At 39.3% G+C, this 21,405-nt stretch overlaps 1 protein-coding gene and 1 pseudogene across 1 annotated transcript in view; both read left to right on the top strand.

The window, feature by feature from the left end:
• The first annotated feature begins 1,536 nt into the window (after window positions 1–1,536).
• Window positions 1,537–21,405, top strand: part of CPD (carboxypeptidase D) — a 72,092-nt gene continuing 52,223 nt past the window's right edge. Inside the window, exons 1-2 of the mRNA XM_086359897.1 lie at window positions 1,537–2,325; window positions 7,695–7,942. Coding sequence (XP_086216023.1) covers window positions 1,580–2,325; window positions 7,695–7,942 — 994 coding nt within the window. The 5' untranslated portion in view covers window positions 1,537–1,579. The remainder of the gene's footprint in view (window positions 2,326–7,694; window positions 7,943–21,405) is intronic.
• LOC147352397 (amelogenin, Y isoform pseudogene) lies at window positions 11,891–15,016 on the top strand (annotated as a pseudogene).

Below are 21,405 nucleotides of genomic sequence, written 5' to 3'. Positions count from 1 at the left end.
TCCTCCTTCTGCCCAGAATACCTACCCACTTCCTCTCCTAATTTCTCTCCTCCTGTGCTCCTACCTCCTTGGGTTGAATGAAGTTTCCTACAAGCCTTAGAAAGCATCACTATGATCAAAGCTAGTGGAGGTGATGGAATTCCAGTTGAGCTATTCCAAATCCTGAAAGATGATGCTGTGAAAGTGCTGCACTCAATATGCCAGCAAATTTGGAAAACTCAGCAGTGGCCACAGGACTGGAAAAGGTCAGTTTTCATTCCAATCCCAAAGAAAGGCAATGCCAAAGAATGCTCAAACTACCACACAATTGCACTCATCTCACATGCTAGTAAAGTAATGCTCAAAATTCTCCAAGCCAGGCTTCAGCAATGAGCGACTTCCCTTTCACTTGTCATTCACATTAGGGTTCAATCATAGTTCAAGGAAGGAGCCTGGAAACGCCTGGCTTTGAAAGAAGGAACTACAACAGTTATTGCAATTATGTTCTTTGATGGGTAAAATTTCACACTTGATAAAAGAATTAGGAGGTTTTGTGCTTCTTCAAGCTAAAGTGATTTAAGCCTACTTTAAAGACCAGTTTAAAGGCCTCTTCTCTAGATGATAACATTATATTTGCCAGCTTTAAGCCATTTTGGAATTATACTCACCAAGCGTTTCCAGAAATGTCATACCTGCTGCTTTTGAAATGTCACTCGAAGGCCACAGTTAAACAAGTAACTCGCTCAGGAGAAGTGTGAAAGGTGGGCAAGTGAACCATGAAATGAATTCCGCCTACAGGGCTGAGACCAGCCCACACTGGAACCTGTGGCAGTGAAATAAACTGGGGTAACACCAAGGAAATAAATTCATCAACACAAAGAGAGCCTACTACATAGATTTTCACTAGACATAAAGGAGACATCTTCTTTCAACATAATGACTAAAAACTGGAAAAGATGTAGTGAACCCTCTGCCACTCCAAGTGACCCAGTCCCTTCAACCTATGGCTGGCGGGGCGCTGGGCTCAAGTTAAGGCAGACCCACTTCGATGGAAAGGGTGCACGGTTGGAAGGGCTGCGACGTCTTCTGTCTCTTCTAAGGTAGATTCTTTCGAACCTTTGAGGTTTTTTTTCAAGTCCTTTGATTCTTTTCGAACCTTCTGATTCTTTCTATTCTCGGTTCTAAGCGTAAAAGCGCAGCTGGGGAAAGCTGCAACAAAGATCGGAACCAAGCCGGTGACAGTACTGAGGAAAAGGGGTGAGAATGAACGGATAACACATAAAGAAGAGAATGAGCGAGTTGAGGAGAAGCGGAGCAAACGCAGAAAAGGAAACGGGGAGGAGGGAGAGAGACAGGAACCCTGACCGAAGAGGAGAGTGACCAAACTCCACCCAGACAGGAGGAAGGCACGCCCAGAGAGTGATCTGCTGCTTTAAGGATGGCCCCGCCCACGGAGTGACGCGACGGCAGGCCCGCCCACCATTGGCTGCGGCCGGAGGGCGGGATGGGGTTGCTAGGAGCGGAGGGGATCCGGCGGGCCCCGGCCTCCCGGAGCGCGGAGCCGGGGGAACGGAGCCGGGGTTAGCGGAGCTGCTGGAAGATGGCGAGTGGCTGGGACGCGCGGCCGCCCTGGCGGCCCGGGCGCCTCCCGCTGCTGCTGTGTCTACTGCTGCTGCTGCAGCTGCTGCGGAGCCCGGCCAGGGCCGCGCACATCAAGAAGGCGGAGGCGACCACGACGACGACAACGAGCGCGGGCGCCGAGGAGGACGAGGGCCAGTTTGACCGCTACTACCACGAAGAGGAGCTGGGCTCGGCGCTGAGGGAGGCGGCGGCCGCGGGGCCCCCTGGGCTGGCCCGCCTCTTCAGCATCGGCAGCTCGGTGGAGGGCCGGCCGCTGTGGGTGCTGCGCCTCACGGCCGGCCTGGGGCCACCGCCCCCTGACGGCGACCTGGGGCCCGACGCGGCGGGGCCGCTCCTGCCTGGCCGGCCGCAGGTGAAGCTGGTGGGCAACATGCACGGGGACGAGACCGTGTCGCGCCAGGTGCTCGTCTACCTGGCCCGCGAGCTGGCGGCCGGCTACCGCCGCGGGGACCCGCGTCTGGTCCGCCTGCTCAACACCACTGACGTGTACGTGCTGCCCAGCCTCAACCCCGACGGCTTTGAGCGCGCCCGCGAGGGTGACTGCGGCCTCGGCGACAGCGACCCTCCCGGGGCCAGCGGCCGCGACAACAGCCGCGGCCGCGACCTCAACCGCAGCTTCCCTGACCAGTTCAGCACTGGCGAGCCCCCGTCCCTGGACGACGTGCCCGAGGTGCGCGCCCTGATCGAGTGGATCCGCAGGAACAAGTGAGTACCGCCCGCCCTCCACTCACCTCCCCATCCACGCATCCCTCCGGGGCACAGGCAGGGTCCCTCACTCCGTAGGCGCTCAAACAGTGCTCGCAGGCCTAAGGGACTGGGGTAGTGAGGGCGGAGGGCGACACCCCATAAAGGGAACTAGGGCCCAGGCCGCTTAGCCTCTGTCCTCATGATAATTGTCGGAGAAGCGCTGCCTGGAGGATGTCATTTATTCAAAGAATGCAGAAAGCCGCCGTTTGGCTGTAGGGGAGACTCCTTTCTGCCTTTTGAGTCCCTGTTCTCGCAGGACAGTAGAATAAGCGATGGAAGAGACCTTCAGGATGACCTCGGTCAGCTCGCTTATTTTATAGATAAACTGACAAAATTGCGGTTATGTCATGACTACAGGCACTGTGCTAAACCCCCTGAACTGCATGATCTCAGTTTATGTTGGACACAACCTGATGAGACAGGCAGCATTCTCATCCTTGTTTTGCATGTGGGGGAGATCAAGAGTCAGATTGTAAATAATTTACATAGTATGAAAATCATTTATATATTACAGAAGTAGCTGGAACTGGACTCAGGCATTTAGTCAGTGTTCTGAGCCCTGAAGGCAGCGTGTAGCCCACAGATGACACCCGTGGGGTCTTTCTCTTTGATATTTGATAAAAACTGATTCTCTTCCAGTCTTTGCCTCTGACTCAGCTACGGAGCCTATAGATATGGCTGGCCAGAGAACTCCTCTGGATCTGGAACCTTCACCTGGGAGCAGCCTCATTTTAGACTCTGAAGGGTTTCTGATTCCATTTATGCGCATTATTAGTGGACCAGAGTTGAATGGCTAATTGTCACATTTATACACAACACACACAAACACACCTTAGGTGTTAGTGAGTGCCACGTGGGATTTAAAATATTAAAAGAAGCATGAGGACCTCAAGAAATAGGTGTATGACATGAGACTATGCTAAATATAGAGGAGGTGTGTTTATGTACCCAGTTAAGCTTTACAGGAATTTCTCCTACTGACAAAACATGTGTGGGCTGCTATAATAGGGGTCATCTCTGTGAAAGAGGGAGAACTTGAGTCTTGAGAGATGGGTAGGATTTTCAGCAAAAAGGAGGAGAGGAATAGAGAAAGAGGGAACTTATGGAATCATGTCCAAAGTGACCAGGCACCTCTTCGCTTTCTCAGCTATTGGCCTTGCCAACATAATCCTCTTTTTTGTATCTTCCTAAGACTTGTAGAGGATTTCCTTGGTGGCTCAGCAGTAAAAATCTGCCTGCCAATGCAGGAGATATGGGTTCGATCCCTGGGTGGGGATGATCCCCTGGAGAAGGGAATAGCTACCCACTCCAGTATTCCTGCCTGGGAAGTCCCATGAACAGAAGGAGCCTGGTGGCTACAGCCCATGGGGTCACAGAAGAGTGGGACACAATTTAGTGACCAAACAACAATGACATAGGCTTGTGAAGCAATTAAGCTTTCTATCCCGATCTGAAGATTTCTAAGTGACGGATAAAATAAAAGCAATAATGAACTCAGGTGTTTTCCTGTAGGACTTAGAAGTATCTCTTCTACAAGATTCAGTATGTATGTAGCAGACCTTGAAAAATTCATGAACATTATGACAATTCTAAATTCGTTTTCTCTTCCTCGCTTTCACTTTATTCCTTCTGAGAGGAGTAGGCATTAATCCCTGGGAGGCATTAACTTCACATACACTTTCTGGGAAGATTTTTCTTTTAAAGATAATGATGTCAGGCTCTCTGAACAGTTGCATAAGAAGTGTGACTTTAAGCAATGCAAACAGTCTAAAATGCTCCATCATGACCTTTACAAGGATGTAAATTCTGTGAGTAGATATTCCTGTTCAGTATTAGTTCTGCTGTGACCAAAAATAAAAATAAGCTGTCTTGGTGCAAGTCACCTTGAGACTATACTGAAAGCTTTGAACTTTAAATTTAGAAGCAAAAATGTGCTCTCTGGACAACCCTTTCACATCACCAGTATTTAATGATTACAAGGTATGGTCCAGGCTGGGTAGTTCAATGGTAGGAGCTTGTGACGATTTGAAAAGCTCATCTGTGTTGGTTGGTGTTACACAGAAAGTTGCTTTCTTTTGTGGCTAGGATATGACCCTAGTCATATCCTCCTTCTTTTCAAATGTAACTCTAAATCAGAAGGAAAAATAGGTGAGTGTTTAGGGTAAAAGTATACCCATCCATCCTCAGTCACAAATAACTCAAAATGCGTATTAGTTAATGATTATTCAGTAACAAGGGATATGTGAATAAAGTAAAAAATAAGCACATGCATGATCTGAGATTGATTCCTAAATATAGAGTCAGCTTTATGGAGAGGAAATTCTAAAACCACAGACAGTATAGGGAAAGTACCTTTTTCAGTGTATTCTGTGAAGTAAACCGTTTGCATAATTTCTCGATATCCTAGCCACCCAGCTGTATTAGAAATAGATTTTTTTGTCATTATTGCTTTGGATATGTAAGATTTTAAAACTCATTTTCTCCTGCTTAGGAAAGTAAAGTTGATTTTCTTTGTTTCACTTTATACTTCACCCATTCAGTGATTTTGTACTGTTGACAGTTGACTCATATGCTTAGGAAAATATATAAGATTTTAACTCCATCATTAAAATCTTTTATAGTTTACTTGACCCTCATATTTTTGGCACGCTTCTTTACTTAAATATAGCCTCTTAGACTTTAGTAGATTATGCAAAAACGATTTTTTGGGTATGTTTGTGAAAAGCATTGTATTACTGGGGTGAGTACACTTCCCCGAAACCTTTAGAATTTAGTTTATCAGACATCAAGTTTTCTTAATTTTTTACAGTTATTTACAGATTTATCTGGGGACCATAACAGAATTAACTTAGAGATGGATTTTTTAATATCTATAGACTTGTTTATAATTTTTATGATATATTAAGCAGCTACTTTAAATCTTATGCAAGAAATGATATATGATATTGAAGTCAAGTGTAAAAAACACTTAAGAGAACTGATTTGAATGGAAACTAAAATACCCTTCAAATAAAATTGGATTGATATCAAAATTGGTTTGACAAAGACTAAAAGCAATAATCTTATAGCCACTATAATAGGTATCACTTTCTCTTGAAATTGTCCTTACTAGAATGGCACTGGTACTTCTAAAACTATGTAAGTAGAGTAAGGAAAGTCTAATAATTTATCCCTGGAGTAGACTGCAAACATTTCATTGTTCTAAAGGTATTCGGTTAGGCTACTTTAATAGTATTTCTGAGAAGTGTTAGAAGAAATGACAAAGTGAGAAACAGTTTTTAGCAGAGAATCTTGGAATTTAAAGTCTTAATTGAAAATATATAGTTAAAATAACATGCTTCACTTACTTAGAATATTCAGTTATCCACTAGAATACGAATGCCACGAGGGCATCTTTGTATTTGTTTCTTCTCTGATGTATTCCTTAGTGTCTAGAACATTTGGCTTACAGTTGACACTCAAGAAAATTTGTTGCTGAATGGATTGCCTGAACTGGGCTGGCCTTCTTATAACTTTCCCCAAGTCATTGCTGGGGGGGAAAGTACTTCAATTATTTAAAGCATAGAAGCCAAAAAGTAAATAGTTAATACCTTGCTATGGAGGAGGGTTGGGTAAGGTGGAGTTAGAGTGTTAGAATATACACTTAGTTTTTGCTTCTGTATCATTCTTTCTGGCATTGGAAGTTGGGGGTGGATTGATAGTCTGTAAGGCAGTGATTTCCTGAGCAGGATGCAAATATCTCCAAAGAAAGGAACATTTGTTGAGCAGATGCTTGAAAGCAGTCATTGTGCTGGAAGACATTGTACATGTATTACCTTATTTAATTCTCGTAACCACCCTAGGAAGCAGGTAGCATCAATCCCCATTTAACAGGTGAGAGAAAAACTAGGGTTCAATGGATTTAGAGGCAGCAACTCTACCCGATCATGTTAGTAGTGAGTGACCTGTCTGGGAAACCAAATGTTCTTACCATATTTGCCTGGTTTCAGAGGTTGTGCTGTTGCCACGACACCAAACGGTCTTCTCTGGTGTCTGGAATTGTGCTAACTGTAATTATATTAGTTATTAAACTCGACTTTTTTCATAGTCTATTCTGATATTTATTCACTGTCTTTATCAGCTCATTTCTGTCTTCTGAGGACAGATTCTGTGTTACAAGTAATTTTTATTGTTTGACGTCCTCTGAGAGGTACTAATCATATTTAACTTTTCAAATTAAACATATCATAGACTTAATTCTCTTTCAAGCATATAAAATGTTATAGATCAACCCCCTTTAGAATTTCTGTAGGTCAGTTTCTTTCAGTCACAAAAAGGCAGAAGCAAAAAATCCAATTTCAACTGCAAAAAGTGTTTAATCTCCAGCCATAGAAATAGGTTGAGCTGTTACATGAGTGGAAAATGTATAAATAGGGCTGCAGCATGTTTTTGCCTTTAGCTTTTACCATAAAAGGAGTTCTTCAGTATTTCTGTATCTATAAATGTGACTGGATTGTAAGTGGGTTCACTTAAAAGTAAAAACATAACAAAAATTAAAATGTTTCTTTTTATAGAAGCAGCCTTATCTTCATGTCAGTTTATTTTTTAATGGCCCAACCAGGAACCTTGGTCCTAAAGAGAGCTGCTTTTGCAGCGATACAATGTTCTGTATTGTGTTTCTCTGGAAGCAACTCACTGTGTGGGGTCTCTCCCCCAACCCCACCACCAAGCTTCCCAACTATGGCGTCTCTCTCGAAAATGTGAGTTTAGTGTATTGTGAAACTGGAATGAGGCAAAACACATCCTGTTTTAATTTATTTGTCTCCAAATCTCAAAAATACTCTCTGGACAGTAATATAAAAAGCATGAAACTTATTAACCCAACTCATGTATTCAACAAATATTTATTTCTGTAAGCCACACTTTCTATGAGATTGACCCATAATGAAGTACAAGAATTAGATTGAACTCTATGAAGTTGTCATTTTTGTAGGTCAAAACATGGTTGGATATTGGCAAGTTCACATTGTTCAACCTAATAGAGGTCCCTGAATAAGACATCTCCTAAAACATTAATTTCTACTGTGTTATTAAGCTATTTTTTTTCAATGATTGGAAAATTCTTTAAAGCTATTTGAAGTTAAGGAATTGTAAAAACTGCTTGAAATTTGTTGAATGGATAATGCTTTCTTTCCATTTTCCTTCTATGTTTGGTCAAATTATAACCATTGGTAGAATTTTCTAGGTCTCAAGAGGAGTATCTAAGTTCATTGATAAAAGATGTAGAATTTTAGAATATATGTTTTCTGTGCCTTTTAAAAAGTGATGTGTGATTTTGATTTTCCAAGGTTCGTGCTTTCCGGAAACCTGCACGGTGGCTCGGTGGTAGCAAGCTATCCCTTTGATGATTCTCCAGAACATAAGGCCACTGGAGTCTATAGCAAAACTTCAGATGATGAAGTATTTAGATATCTGGCGAAAGCCTATGCATCACACCATCCCATAATGAAAACTGGTGCCCCTCATTGTCCTGGAGATGAAGATGAGACTTTTAAAGATGGGATCACGAATGGTGCACACTGGTATGATGTGGAAGGTATGTAAAGCCCTGGATTTGCTATATTTTCCTCCTTGTTCATTTAACTTTTCTGAGCATACTCTGGGTGGAAAAGAGCAAATAAACTTCAAGGAATTATGATGTTTTTAAATCTTGAAAATTTCAAACCCACAGTAAAATTAAAAGAAAACTCCATGAACACACTTGTATGTTTTGTTTAGTCAAAGTCATGTCAGACTCTTTGTGACCCTGTGGACTGTAGCCCGCCAGGCTCCTCTGTCCATGGGATTTCCCAGGCAAGAATACTGGAGTGGGTTACCATCTCCTTCTCCAGGGGCTCTTCCTGGACTAGGGATCGAACCCACATCTCTTACATTGGCAGGAAGATTCTTTACCACTGAGCCACCAGGAAAGCCCGAACACCTGTATATCCTTTATTTAAATTCACCAACAGTTATCTAACCACAAATATTGCTCCTCTCCCCTAAACAGACACACACACACACACACACACACACACACACACTCACTCTCTCTCTCTCCCCTCTCTTTTGTCAGATGATCCAAAAGTAGGTTGCAGATTTCATGACACTTCACCTGTAAATACCTCTCAAGTATGTAATTCCTAAATACAGGGACATTCTCTTATATAACCCTTGTACCATTACTGTAATTGAGAAATCAACAGTAACTCAGTGCTGTCATCCCACATGCTATTTGCATGTAACTCAAATTTCCTGTATTACCCCCCCACATATCCCATACAGCTCCTTTCTTCCTGATCCGATGCAGTCAAGGCTCCAGCATTTTGCATGTGCCTCTTGTGTTTTTTAGTTTCCCCCATCTAAAACAGTCATGTTAACAGTCTCTTTTCTTAATGATGGTGAATCTTTTGAAGTGTCCAGTCCAGTTGTCCCACAGAACAGCCCATATTCTAGATTTGTCTATTTCTTCATGATAAGATTATCAGGTCCAAATTTCCAGCAAGACCATTACACCGATCACATGAAGAGGCACATAAAATCAGTCAGCTTGAATTGTTTACCGTTTCTCTTAAGTTTTATGAAAACAGCTATTGTTCTTTTTAAACTTTGGTATCCTTTGAATAACAACTTTTTGTTTTTATGCACAGGCTTAGACAATTTAATTAAGAGTAATCAGAAGAAACAGTCAATCCATGAAAATGTTATCAGTGTAAAACTTTTTTCTCTTCTTAGAATCTACCCATGGTGAATGCCTTAGGTCAAGAGTCCTTAACCTCCAGAATCTAATGCCTGATGATTTGAAATGGAGTTGATATAATAATAATAATAGAAATAAAGTATACAATAAACATAATGTGCTTGAATCATCCCACAACCATCCCCCCCACCCTCCATGGAAAAATTGTCTTCTACAAGAGTGGTACCTGGTTGTCAAAAAGGTTGGGGACTGCTGCCTTGGGTTTTCGCTTACCCTATTATTTTTTTTGGCAGTCAGTCACATTATAAAGTATCTTATGACATTTCTCTTAATGTGCCTTCTTTAAAATATTTGAATAACTCTGTGAATTTTTATGTCAAGCCAAGAATACCCAAATTGGGTACTAAGTTTCAGGACTTGATACTTTCTATACTTTTCTGATTCTCCTACAGTTTCTACCCATGTTTCTTATATATAACTAGCGAGTCGAACTATTTAGAAAGGGGTATGAAATATATAAGCCAGACTTTCTGCCTGTAGCAATTAGAGGTGGTTTGAAAACCATTAATAAATCTTAAAGATAAGGGATATATTTTAATGTTTAATTTCATTTCAGTCTTTAGCAAATATTAATATATTCGTTTTTAAGACTCTGCAGGGCTTGCGGAGTCTTAGTTCTTTGACCAGGGATTGAACCTACACTCTCCACAGTGAAAACTTGGAGTCTTAGCCACTGAACTGCTAGGGAATTCCCTTTAGCAAATATATTTAATAAAACCAGATTTCTTGAACTAGTGGTTTTGTGATGTTGTCAAGTTACTTCATTATTTGAGATCCTGTCTAAAATAATGGACTAAAACTAATTTTTCCTTTTTGGGGAATGTTGTTAAAGGTTAGAAAATAATTTCTAATTGACAATTGACTAAGGAAGATAAATACATGTGATACTATTTAAAAAGTAAGTGTGTTTCCTTCACAGTAAGTAAAATTATTTGGTTAAGCCAGGCAACAGGTTTTTCTGAGTCTTCAAGCATCTAAAGGAGCTTGGCTTTGCTGCTGCCATTATTTTTTTACATTAACTTATTTGGCTGCTCTGAGTCTTAATTGCGGCACATGGGATCTAGTTTCCTGGCCAGGAATGGAACTCCAGCCCCTTGTATTGGGAACTTGGGGTCTTAGCCACTGGACCACCAGGGAAGTCCCTATTCTTGTTTTTGTGAGCATCTACTTCTCTCCTGTTTTAGCTGGGTGGTCAGACATATTCTATGTTATTTCTACAATAACTAGCTTGTATCTCTTACTGCCTTAGCAATATTGAGCAGTTTCAGTAGTTTCTTGAGAGTGTGAGTGTGTGTGTGTGTTTTTACAGCTTTATCAAGGTGTAATGGACATACAATAAACTGGACAAATTTGAAGTGTATAGTTTGGTGAGTTTCAACATATATGTGTACGCATGAAACATACATACTGTTTCAGTAGTTTCAACAGGGCAGAGTCGTTGTTTATCTTCCGCTGGACTGTAGTGAGTAAGGTGTTGTGAAACCTTGTGACTAAGCATATATTCAAACCCAGATGTCCTGGAGTAACTTTACTGACACTTTATGTGATGTATTGAGAAATTCTAGCTCAAAGTAGTAGAGACTTTTAGAGCTGAAAATGAATGTATTGATCTAGTCCAACTCTATTGCTTTACAGGAAGTCAAGGCTTTAGTGGTGAAATAACTTGTGGGCATCATTTATTTACCAAGCAGATATTTACTGAGCCTTTTCCACATCCTATATACCGTATTAAAGACACGGTGTGAACAAAACAAACAGTTCCTTCTCCTGGGGGTGAGGAAGTACTTTGGCCCCCAGAACCTTCACCTTCCTTGCCAGGATTGCTTCAGTATATCTAGCTACCTACGTGGGTGGCCTTGCTTCTCTCCATGTCTCTCAAACCTCAGGCTCCATCCAGGGAGTGACTATCCTAATAAGGCCTGTGAATAGTCGTTGTCTTCTGCTAAAGCCTGTTATTGTGACAGCCTAAGCTCAACCTATTCATGCAGCAGTCCTCTTTCTATTTTTTTTTTTTTAAACCACAATGTGCTGATTTGTATGCCTTTTGTTTACCATTCTTTATTCTTTTCTTTCTTCATGGTTTTGAAGACATTATAAAAAAAAATCCTCTGATGGTTTAGTGTGTTTATTCTAAAGGAAACTTAATGAAACTGAATTATAGTTTCAGTCAACTTTAAGAATTGCCCTCTATCAACTGACAGGAATTTTTAAAAGGGCAAGTAACCACCCATAAAAAGAAGAGAGGTATGAAATGTGACCAGATAATGTGTCTGTAACTAATTCAGGTTTTGTGTGTGTGTGTATGTATGTGCGAATTTAAACTCCTTTGATCATGTGGGCAACCATTCTCTGCATAAAGTGGAGGTCTGACTGAGCAGTACTAATGTGCTCTAAATATTGAGGTATGTTTGGCTTGAAGTAGATTGCTGACAAAGGAAGGAGCATGGGGGAAATAAAACCAAGCTGTTTTGAACAGCATACAAGGTTAGATTTGGTCCAAAAATGGACTGAAAAGCTTATTCTTTTTTTTTTTTTTTGAAAAGCTTATTCTTGAGTAGCATTTTCTGTGTCATTAAGCAGGGCATTATGTTATAATTCTTCTGTCATCAGAAAATTGGAATCTGTATAAAATAAAAAAGAATCAAATAGACAGTCTAGAAATATAATATCTGATCTTAAGAAATAGACAAATCCATAATTACAGTAGGAGATTTTAAACATGCCTTTCTTAGTAATTTTTAGATCATGAAGACAAAAATATCAGTAAGGACACAGACGATTTAAATAACATAAACCAATCTGATCTAATAAACATGTACAAAATACTTCCTCATATTTAATTTTCCTGCAGTCTTTTTATAATCCAAAGAATATACAATAAGGAGTTTATCATTGGTCCCACTTATGGTAGATGTGTCTAGTTCTGTTAGTGCTTTGTGTTACTTTGTTCTAAAGTATATATATTAAAAACAAGCATACTAAAACATACTAAACTTAAAGCATTCTTATGTCTTTGCTTATTTCACATTTTAATAGGATCAAGTCTGACACTTAGCCTTCTAGCCTTGTACACGTTTCTAGCCTTCTCTCCTACCTCTCACCCACCACTGAATGACTTGTGCTGTGCTGTGCTCAGTCATGTCTGGCTCTTTGCAGCCCCATGGACTGGTAGCCCACCAGGTTCCTCTGTCCATGGATTTTCCCAGGCAATAATACTGGAGCAGGTTGCCATTTCCTACACCAGGAGAGCTTTCTGACCTAGGGATCGAACCTGCCTCTCCTGCATCTCCTGCACTGATAGGTGGATTTTTTACTACTGAGCCACCTGGGAAGCCCTAAGCTATTTGTCCTCCAAAAATGTGAACCTTCAGGTACTGGGCTGCTGTCTGTCTGGTATGCATTTCTCCAGTTCAGCTGTAACCTCCTCTGAAAGCTTTGGTACAGTAACTGTCACTCTGTTGCCTTCCTAGAGCTTTTTGTTTAACATCAGTAAAATGTTTATCTACTTCTGTTGTTAGTTTTTTGTATCTTCTGCTAGAGTGTGAATTCTTTGATAAGGATTTGCTGTGCTTAGTCACTCAGTCGCATCCGCCTCTTTGCAGCTCCATGGACTGTATACAGTCTGCCAGGCTCCTCTGTCCGTGGATATTCTCTGGGCTAGAATACTGGAGTGAGTTGCCATGCCCTCCAGGGAATCTTCCCAACCTAGGGATTGAACCCAGGTCTTCCACATTGCAGGTGGATTCTTTACTGTCTGAGCCACCAGGGAAGCCCAGGAATACTGGGCTAGGTAGCCTATCCCTTCTCCAGGGGAACTTCCCGACCCAGGAATCAAACTGGGGTCTCCTGCATTGCAGGCAGATTCTTTACCACCTGAATTACCCAGAAGCCCTTGATAAGGACAGTGTGGTGCTATTCATACAAAATGTATCACCAGGGAAAGAGTCCTACAGGAAGTGAGACTGGGCAGGTTTTTACAGTTATTTGGAATAAGATCTTTTTCTTTTGGAGATAAGTGCTTTATCTAGAGGGATGCCATGGAATGAAAAGGGAGGATGAGATATATGAGAAATTGTGTGAGAAGAGTTGCAGAATTAACAGTGAGACAGTAGGACAGAGTATCTAGGCAGAGCAAGGCATAACTTTGAGACCTTGAGCCTGGATTAGTAAGAGTGATCATGGAAATGGGAAAAAAAACTACTTGGAAGAAGTGTGTGTGTGTGTGTTTTCTCTTTAGATGGAAGAGGAGTGAAATTGGAGGTGGTACTGGATGTACCAGTTATAAGTACCTAGTGTACAGTTGGAAGATAGGCTCTGGGGCTTAGGAAAGAGGTCAAGATGATAAAGACATTTAGGAGTTATGAGACATGTGGAAAGCATATGTCAGTGAACTTGATTTTGAAAATTGAATTGATATTGTTTCCTGGCATCATTTAATTGCTTGGAGCCAGAAATTCAACTGGGGGGAAAAAAAAAATATATATATATATATATATATGAACAGATGGATGCTTTTTCATCTCCGAAGTGAATATACTTCTGGCATTTTGTACTGGGATGTTTTCTTTAAGGAATGCCAACAGTTTAGATATTCTCACCCTGTTCATATGTTAAGAATACTATGGATAATCAAATGTGCATAAAGGACTTTTGGTCTTATCTGATTTTGTACATTAAGGAGCTTTTGTACGTTGGACCTCTCCCTTTTCTCTCTCTTTTAACCTGAGTGGCACCTTGTTTAAAAGGAAAGCAAAGTTGTAAAATGATACTCAAACAGGATATTTGCTTCTGTTTGAGTCACCAGTTTGCTTTAGCAAACTGAAGTATAGCCTCATATGAAAAAAATCTCACCTTTAGGAACAGCGTGCTTGTATATTTTGTAATGTAATAGACTTTCATGAAGATTGAGAACCAAATGCTAAATACCACTTTAGGATGTGGCCCCTAAATCTTCAGATACAGTGTCTAAAACTTAGATGTGTTTTTATTTTTTTAAAACACAGATGGTGGAAAATGAGAAAGTACTTAAAAAAAAAACAAACACTCTCTCTCTTTCCCTCCCCTTTTTGCTCTCCCTTCTTCCTATCCCTCTTGCCTTCCCCTCCCTCATTCTTTTTCTTTTCGTTTCCCTCTCCCTATAAAAGCTACCACCTCATCCTGGGCACCCTGGTTGTATTAACTTCAGCTCTGAAGTGCTTACCCCTCTGAAGTGGTACCAGAACGTGATAAGACACCCATACCCTTCCTTTGGTGGTTGGCCGCACCACCAAATCATTCCTGTGATGTCCCAGCAGACTCCCCAGAATCTCACCCTGCAGCCTCATCTCATCACCATGGTGTCAACTCAACAGCCCATGGTCCCCCAGCAACCAATGGTGCCAGTCCCTGGCCAACACTCCATGAATCCAACCCAACAGCACCAGCCAAACTTTCCAGTGTTCATGCAGCAGCCCTTCTGGCCCCAGTCCATCCAGCCATAGCCTCACTAGCCCCCTGCCACCCCAGCTACCCGACCCAGCCCTTGCTGCCAGAGCCACCTTGCCCCCAGTGTTCCCCATGCAGCCTCTGTCCTCCATGTTTCCTGGCCTGCCTCTGGAAACTTAGCCAGAAACAGACAAGACCAAACAGGAAGAAGTGGATTAAAAGATCAGAAAATGAATTACTTTCAGAATGACACAGGAACACAACAATTTGTTCCTGCCCTCACTTGGTAAATTCTGTAACTAAAAATAAATACCATTGGCCAGTAAAATGTTTTTAAAATTTAAAAAAATCTTTCTCAGCCATTAAAAAGAATACATTTGAATCAGTTCTAATGAGGTGGATGAAACTGGAGCCTATTATACAAAGTGAAGTAAGCCAGAAAGAAAAGCACCAATACAGTATACTAACGCATATATATGGAATTTAGAAAGATGGTAACGATAACCCTGTATGCGAGACAGCAAAAGAGACACAGATGTATAGAACAGTCTTTTGGACTCTGTGGGAGAGGGCGAGGGTGGGATGACTTTGGAGAATGGCATTGAAACATGTATATTATCATATGTGAAACAAATCACCAGTCCAGGTTCGATGCATGATACAGGATGCTCAGGGCTGGTGCACTGGGATGACCCAGAGGTATGGTATGGGGAGGGAGGTGGGAGGGGGGTTCAGGATGGGGGACACATGTACACCCGTGGCAGATTCATGTCAATGTATGGCAAAACCACTACAATGTTGTAAAGTAATTAGCCTCCAATTAAAATAAATAAATTTATATTTTAAAAAAAATCTTAAAAAAGGAAAATGCGTTCAAAGAATTATGTGAGATAAAGTGTTGGCCAGGTTGGACAAAACTGTAAACAGATTCAGGACTGTGTACTTTAACTTTGTAGAATCATATCATTAGCAAATATATATTCAATGGGAGTGGTGAAGGAAATAGATTTTCATAAGATAAGTTGTTAAGAATACAAAGACCAAGTTCAGGTATGATTTGGTCAAAGCAAACTTGAATTTAAAGACCAGGAATATGGGAACATTTTTTCAAGGGCTCTCTGCTTTTTCCATTCATTTGACCTAGATCTTTCACTTAAAATTTTGTATGACCATCATGCTCATTAGCTTTTAAAAATATCTCAAGGAGTGCAAAATTATCATTTAATAACTCATTATCTGTAAATAAGTTGTTAACAAAAGTAAAAATTATGAGAACTGCTCATGATCCTGTGAAGTAGTTTTATTAAAGAAATAACAGTAAGCTCCAAATTTAAATATAGAACAGAAATTGCTTATATTTACACATTCTAAAATACTTTTCCTAATGAAAAAAGAATACATTGCATTTTTTTTCTGTAAAAAATTTATGGGGTTTTTGTATCATACAGTTTGATACTTTATAGCTGGCCTACTGAAGGCAAGTTAAAAAAAAAAACAACTTGCTCTGTTTAAATTTCAACATTGTAGCATTGGTTGTATTTTTTTACATTGACTTTCTTAATGAGGCATTAGAGGGAGTCATTTGAATGAATGATTGAATTTATTTAAATACCCTCCATCTCCTTAAAGCTAGACTTCTCTAGTGAAAACAGTAATAGGGATTGGTTCCATGATATGATAATGATGAACTGAGCATCTTAAAGCATATGAAGATTAGTGTGAGACAAATGGATTGAAGGAACTGAACGAGTATGAAGAGATCCTTTGATTTAGCCACCCATACAGTTAGTATTGATCACAATTTGTTGTAGTGCTGGACAGACTCCTAATGGTTACACTTTTCTTCTTTAGTATTGGTAAAGGAATGAAAACATAGGGTAACAGTACATTGCATTCAATTTTTTCTACATAGAAAACTGGTTTGGTAGGTAGGCTTAAAAGCAAAACGTAACTTTTTGTCTTTCTTTGCCATTTCCCCTTGGGAGTAGAGGAAATAGTCTAAATCAGTGATTTTCAAACTGGGTATATTTGGGGAGAAGGAAGAGAACAGTTAGTTTGGATAACTTTAAGGAAATAAATTTCCAGGTCTTCCATACCTATTCTTAATACTGGTCTGCCTGAGAAGGTTGCTGGCAGTGGGGATTCAGTCTCACATCCTCTTCTCCCACTTGACTGAAGAAAGGCATACTTTTCTGTCCATCTGAATCACACTATAGATTGAAGTTTTACAAACTTCCAGTGCACCAAAAATAGAAGGGACAATTTGGTGATTAATGGTATCATAAAAGCATCACTCAAACATCTCATTAAAAGATATATTTTCAGTAATTATTACTTAGGTTTATTTATCAAAATCTGTAATAAAACTGTGCCTTTATTGGTAAATTGTATACCAGTAGTTATTGTGCTAATTCAATCTAGAATTCAAAAATGTAATAGGGCATTAAGGTAATGGAAATTAAGTAAAGGAAATTAATAGAAATTTAAACATGCATACATATGTATTATTATAGATTGAAGTATTATAGGGTGATCAATGAAGGACTTTCAAGCATAAAAGTATATCCCATTTGAGTAGCAATCTGTAGAGCAAATGGAATGGAATAAAAGTTCAAGAAGAAAAAGGGAAGCTGTAAAATTCCTCCTGTTGAAGAAGAGTGTTCATACAAATTTTAAAACTTGATTCTGGGAATCAAATCTCTATAGTATTTTATTTGGCTCCACCTAAAATAATAGTGTAAAATTTTATTTAAAAAATAAAAATTGGGACTTCCCTGGTGATCTAATGGTTAAAACACCAAACTGCCAATTCAGGGGACACAGGTTCCATCCCTGGTCAGGGAACTAAGATCTTATATGCTGTGCAGCACAGCTAAAAGATAAAAAAAATAAATAAATAAATAAAAATTGACATTATGCAAGAAATCACATTGTTAGAAACTATTTAAATTTAAAATCAAATCTTTTAGATACCAACTTTAAAATATGTGGTGTTGAATGATTTCTCAGTTATTTTCTTATGAATAAAAAGTTTGAAGGTAATTAGTTTAGCTAGCCCCTTAAAAGACTAGTGGGTATTAGAGACTTGCTTATTTATGATTGTTAATAAGTAGGATAAATAACAGATCCTTTATACTATTAGTAAAGTGCTTTATTGCTTCGAGGTATGCCTGTGGTGTGTGCTTCATTCCCAAAATAACATTTTTCTTTGACTGGATAAAGATAATGTTCTGATATCAGACATTTTGTCGTTTAGTCTACGTTGAGTCATACGACATATCAGCTTAAAAAATAAACAAATGTATTAACTGAATCTGACAGTAGCTGCAGCAGTCAGTAATGTCAGGCGTATCTGCAGATCAATGTTCTCTGTGACAGTGAATTTTGTATATGTAGGTTTTCTGTTAAGGAAAAAAAAAAAGACAATGAATCTGAACCAGCTACTTAGCTAAGATTACTTACTATGCAGTTTTTGATATTTAGTATTGGAAAAATTATGTGAAGTTTAACACAGATGGCAAATAATGCCTATTTGTGGCATCTCGCAAAAATTCTTAAATTATTCATTACTCAGTTAATATCTCCACTTGTTTCCAGCTTTTTAGATGAGTTTTTTTTTTTTTTTAAGTAATTTTTAAACTAAAGCTTGAAGTTGGTGAATAAAGACTTTTTGATGTTCTAAAGGTGGGAGAGCTTTGTTTTGCAAACTAAAAGTTTGCTTCTTTTCTGACATTGACTCCTATGGAGTTCTAAAGAGATAGATTATTCTAAAGAGATATATCACGGCTCACAAATTGCCTCCTGAGGATGGCTCATTATTATAGACTCAGAGGAAATGTGCTTAATTTTTATGAGGTTTCACTGAGAGAAGGGTATTTTGTAGATAGCTTTCTGTTATTGATTTCTATGGAATTCCATCATGTCAAAGAACGTATTTTGTATAATTTCAGTTCTTTTAAATTTATTAAGTTTGTTTTATGACTCAGGATGTGGTCTGTTTAAATGTTCCACATGTACTTGAATGTTTTCTGCTGTGGTTGGGTAGGATCTATGATAAATGTCATTTAGATCTGGTTAAGTGACACTTTTGCAGTTCTTATGTATCTGTTGCTGATTTTCTGTCTACTTTTTCTGTTGACTACTGAGAGAGGAATATTGAAGTCTGTGACTATAACTGTAGATTGACTCGTCTCTTCTTTCAGTACTATCAGTTTTTGTCATGTGTTTTGAAGTTCTGTTGTTAGATGTCACATTTAGGATTGTTATATTGTCTTGGTGAATTGACTCTTTTAACATTATGTACTATCCCTCCTTGGATTTCCCTGGTGGCTCAATGGTAAGGAATCCTCCTGCCAATGCAGAAGATACGGGTTCAATCCCTGATTTGGGAAGATCCCTTGGAGAAGGAAATGGCAACCCATTCTAGTCTTCTTGCCTAGAAATCCCTATGCATAGAGGAGCCTGGCGTGCTATAGTCCGTGGGGTCACAAAGAGTCAGACATGACTTAATGACTGAACAGTAACTATCCCTCCTTCTACCTGGTACTTTTCCTTGCTCAGAAGTCTACTTTAATCTTAATATAGCCATTCCATCTTTCTTTTATGTTTGCATTGTATATGTTTTCCATTGTTTTAACTTACCCATACCATTCTATTTAAAGTGAGCACATAGTTGGGACTTGTTTTTTTATTCAGTTTGACAGTTTTTTTTAGTTGGTGTATTTGCATCATTTACATTGAATGTAATTGTTTATATGTTTGGATTAAGCTCTGCTTTTTAATTATTTTTCTTTTTGTTCATCTGTTTCTTATTCCTTTGTTTCCTCTTTCCTGCCTTCCATTGTATTGTATGGATGTTTATTATATAATTTTAACTATAGTATTTTTTACTGTATTTCTTTGTAAAGTTTGTTTTGGTGGTTGCTCTGGGAATTACAGTTTACGTAATTTTTTACAGTTCTACCTAGAAGTAGTTTACTGCCTCAAGAAGAACATACAAATCTTGCCACCATGCCCTTTATCTTCCCCCACTTTATGTTGCAGTTGTGGTTTATGTATTATATCTATAAACTCCCACCAGGCAGTGTTATACATTTTGCTTTCAACTGTTACACATAGTTTTGAAAACTTAAGAGGAAAAAATAGTTTATTATATTTATCCAAATATTTTCCATTTCTCTTCTTTCATTCCTGAAGTTCCAAGGTTTTCTCTGCTATCATTTCTCTTCTACCCAGAAAACCTTCTTGAGCATTTCTTTTAAAACAGATCTGGCTGTGGGGGATTCTTTTAGCTTTCCATCACAGACAATATCTATTTCCGCCTTCGTTCCTAAAGGATATTTTCCTTGGATATAAAACTCCGGGTTCTGGATTGACTATTCTTTAAAAAAATTTTGTGTGTGTGTCATTGCCTTCTGGCTTTCATGGCTTCTGATGAGAAATTCACAGTCATTTAAATTGTCTTCCTATATAAATGTATCATTTTTCACTGACGACTTTCAAGATTGTTCCCATTGTCTTTGGATTTCAGTACTTTGTGACATATCTAGATGTGAATTTCTCCTGTTTGAGATTTTCTAAGCTTCTTGAAACTCTTGATAACTTCTTGATACTCTTGCATGGAGAATCCCATGAATGGAGGAGCCTGGTGGGCTGCAGTCCATGGGGTCGCGACTGAGCGACTTCACTTTCACTTTTCACTTTCATGCATTGGAGAAGGAAATGGCAACCCACTCCAGTGTTCTTGCCTGGAGAATCCCAGGGATGGCAGAGCCTGGTGGGCTGCCGTCTATGGGGTCGCACAGAGTCGGACACAATTGAAGTGACACTGCAAGCTTCTTGAAATATAAATTTTTGTCTTTTGCCAGATTTGGGAAGTTTTCAGCCATTGTTTCTTCTACTTTTTTTTTTTTTTCAGCATGGCACTCTTTTTTCCTCCCCTTTTGAGATTCTAGTAAGAAGAATATTAGACATTTTGATACTGTTCCTAAAACTCTATTCTTTTACTTTATTTTTTTTCTGTTGTTCAGATTAGGTAATTTCTATTTATTTGTCTTCAAATTGACTCCCCTTTGTCATTTCTATTCTTTGTGGAACTCATCCAGTAAATTTTAAAATTTGGTTATATTTTTTACTTCTGAAATCTATTTTTTTAACCTCTTCTGTCTGTTTCTTTTATTTCATTTCAAGACTGTTTAATCTTACCTCTTTAATATTTACCTGGCTATAATAATTACCTTAAGGTTAGTCTGATAATTCCCATACCTGGTTCATCTTGGAGTTGGTGTGCATTATTTTTTCCTTGCAAGCTGTTGATATTTGACTAGTTCTTTAAATGTCAAATAATTTAGATTATATTCTGGACATTTTGAATCATATATTATAAGATTGGAGCCTTGTTTAAACCCTATAAAAATGGTAACTTTTTGTTTATTCATTCTGGTAGTGAATGACCCACTTAGGTTCAGTTGCAAGTTTTTACTTGCCTTCAGTAGGCTGTGATTCCAATGTCAATTCAGTTTTCAACACCTTTGTCCTGCCTGTTCAGACCTGTCCTGTGCGAGTACCACCCAGGGAGCAGTGGTCTGCTGTGTAGATCAGTTCTCAGTGACTTTGGTATGCTGTTCGGGGTCAGACCCTCACATGTGCAATTCAGAGTTGAGCTCAGGAGTTCACAGAAAACTTTATAGGATCCCTTTTTTGATCTCTGTCCTGTCTACAGTCACTTCTAAGGTCTCCCAAAATAGATCACGAATAAAGATACCTTAGGGTGTTAACTGTCATTAGTTGTCAGGGAAATACAGGTTGGAACCACCATGAGATAGCACTATCCACCT

The sequence above is a fragment of the Bos grunniens genome, chromosome 19 (assembly GCF_055505025.1).
Source record: "Bos grunniens cultivar Pamir isolate PY7600 chromosome 19, Bosgru_T2T1.0, whole genome shotgun sequence".
Classification (NCBI taxonomy): Eukaryota; Metazoa; Chordata; class Mammalia; order Artiodactyla; family Bovidae; genus Bos; species Bos grunniens.
The sequence above is the reverse complement of the archived record's forward strand: the minus strand, read 5'-3'. Positions and strand labels throughout refer to the sequence as shown.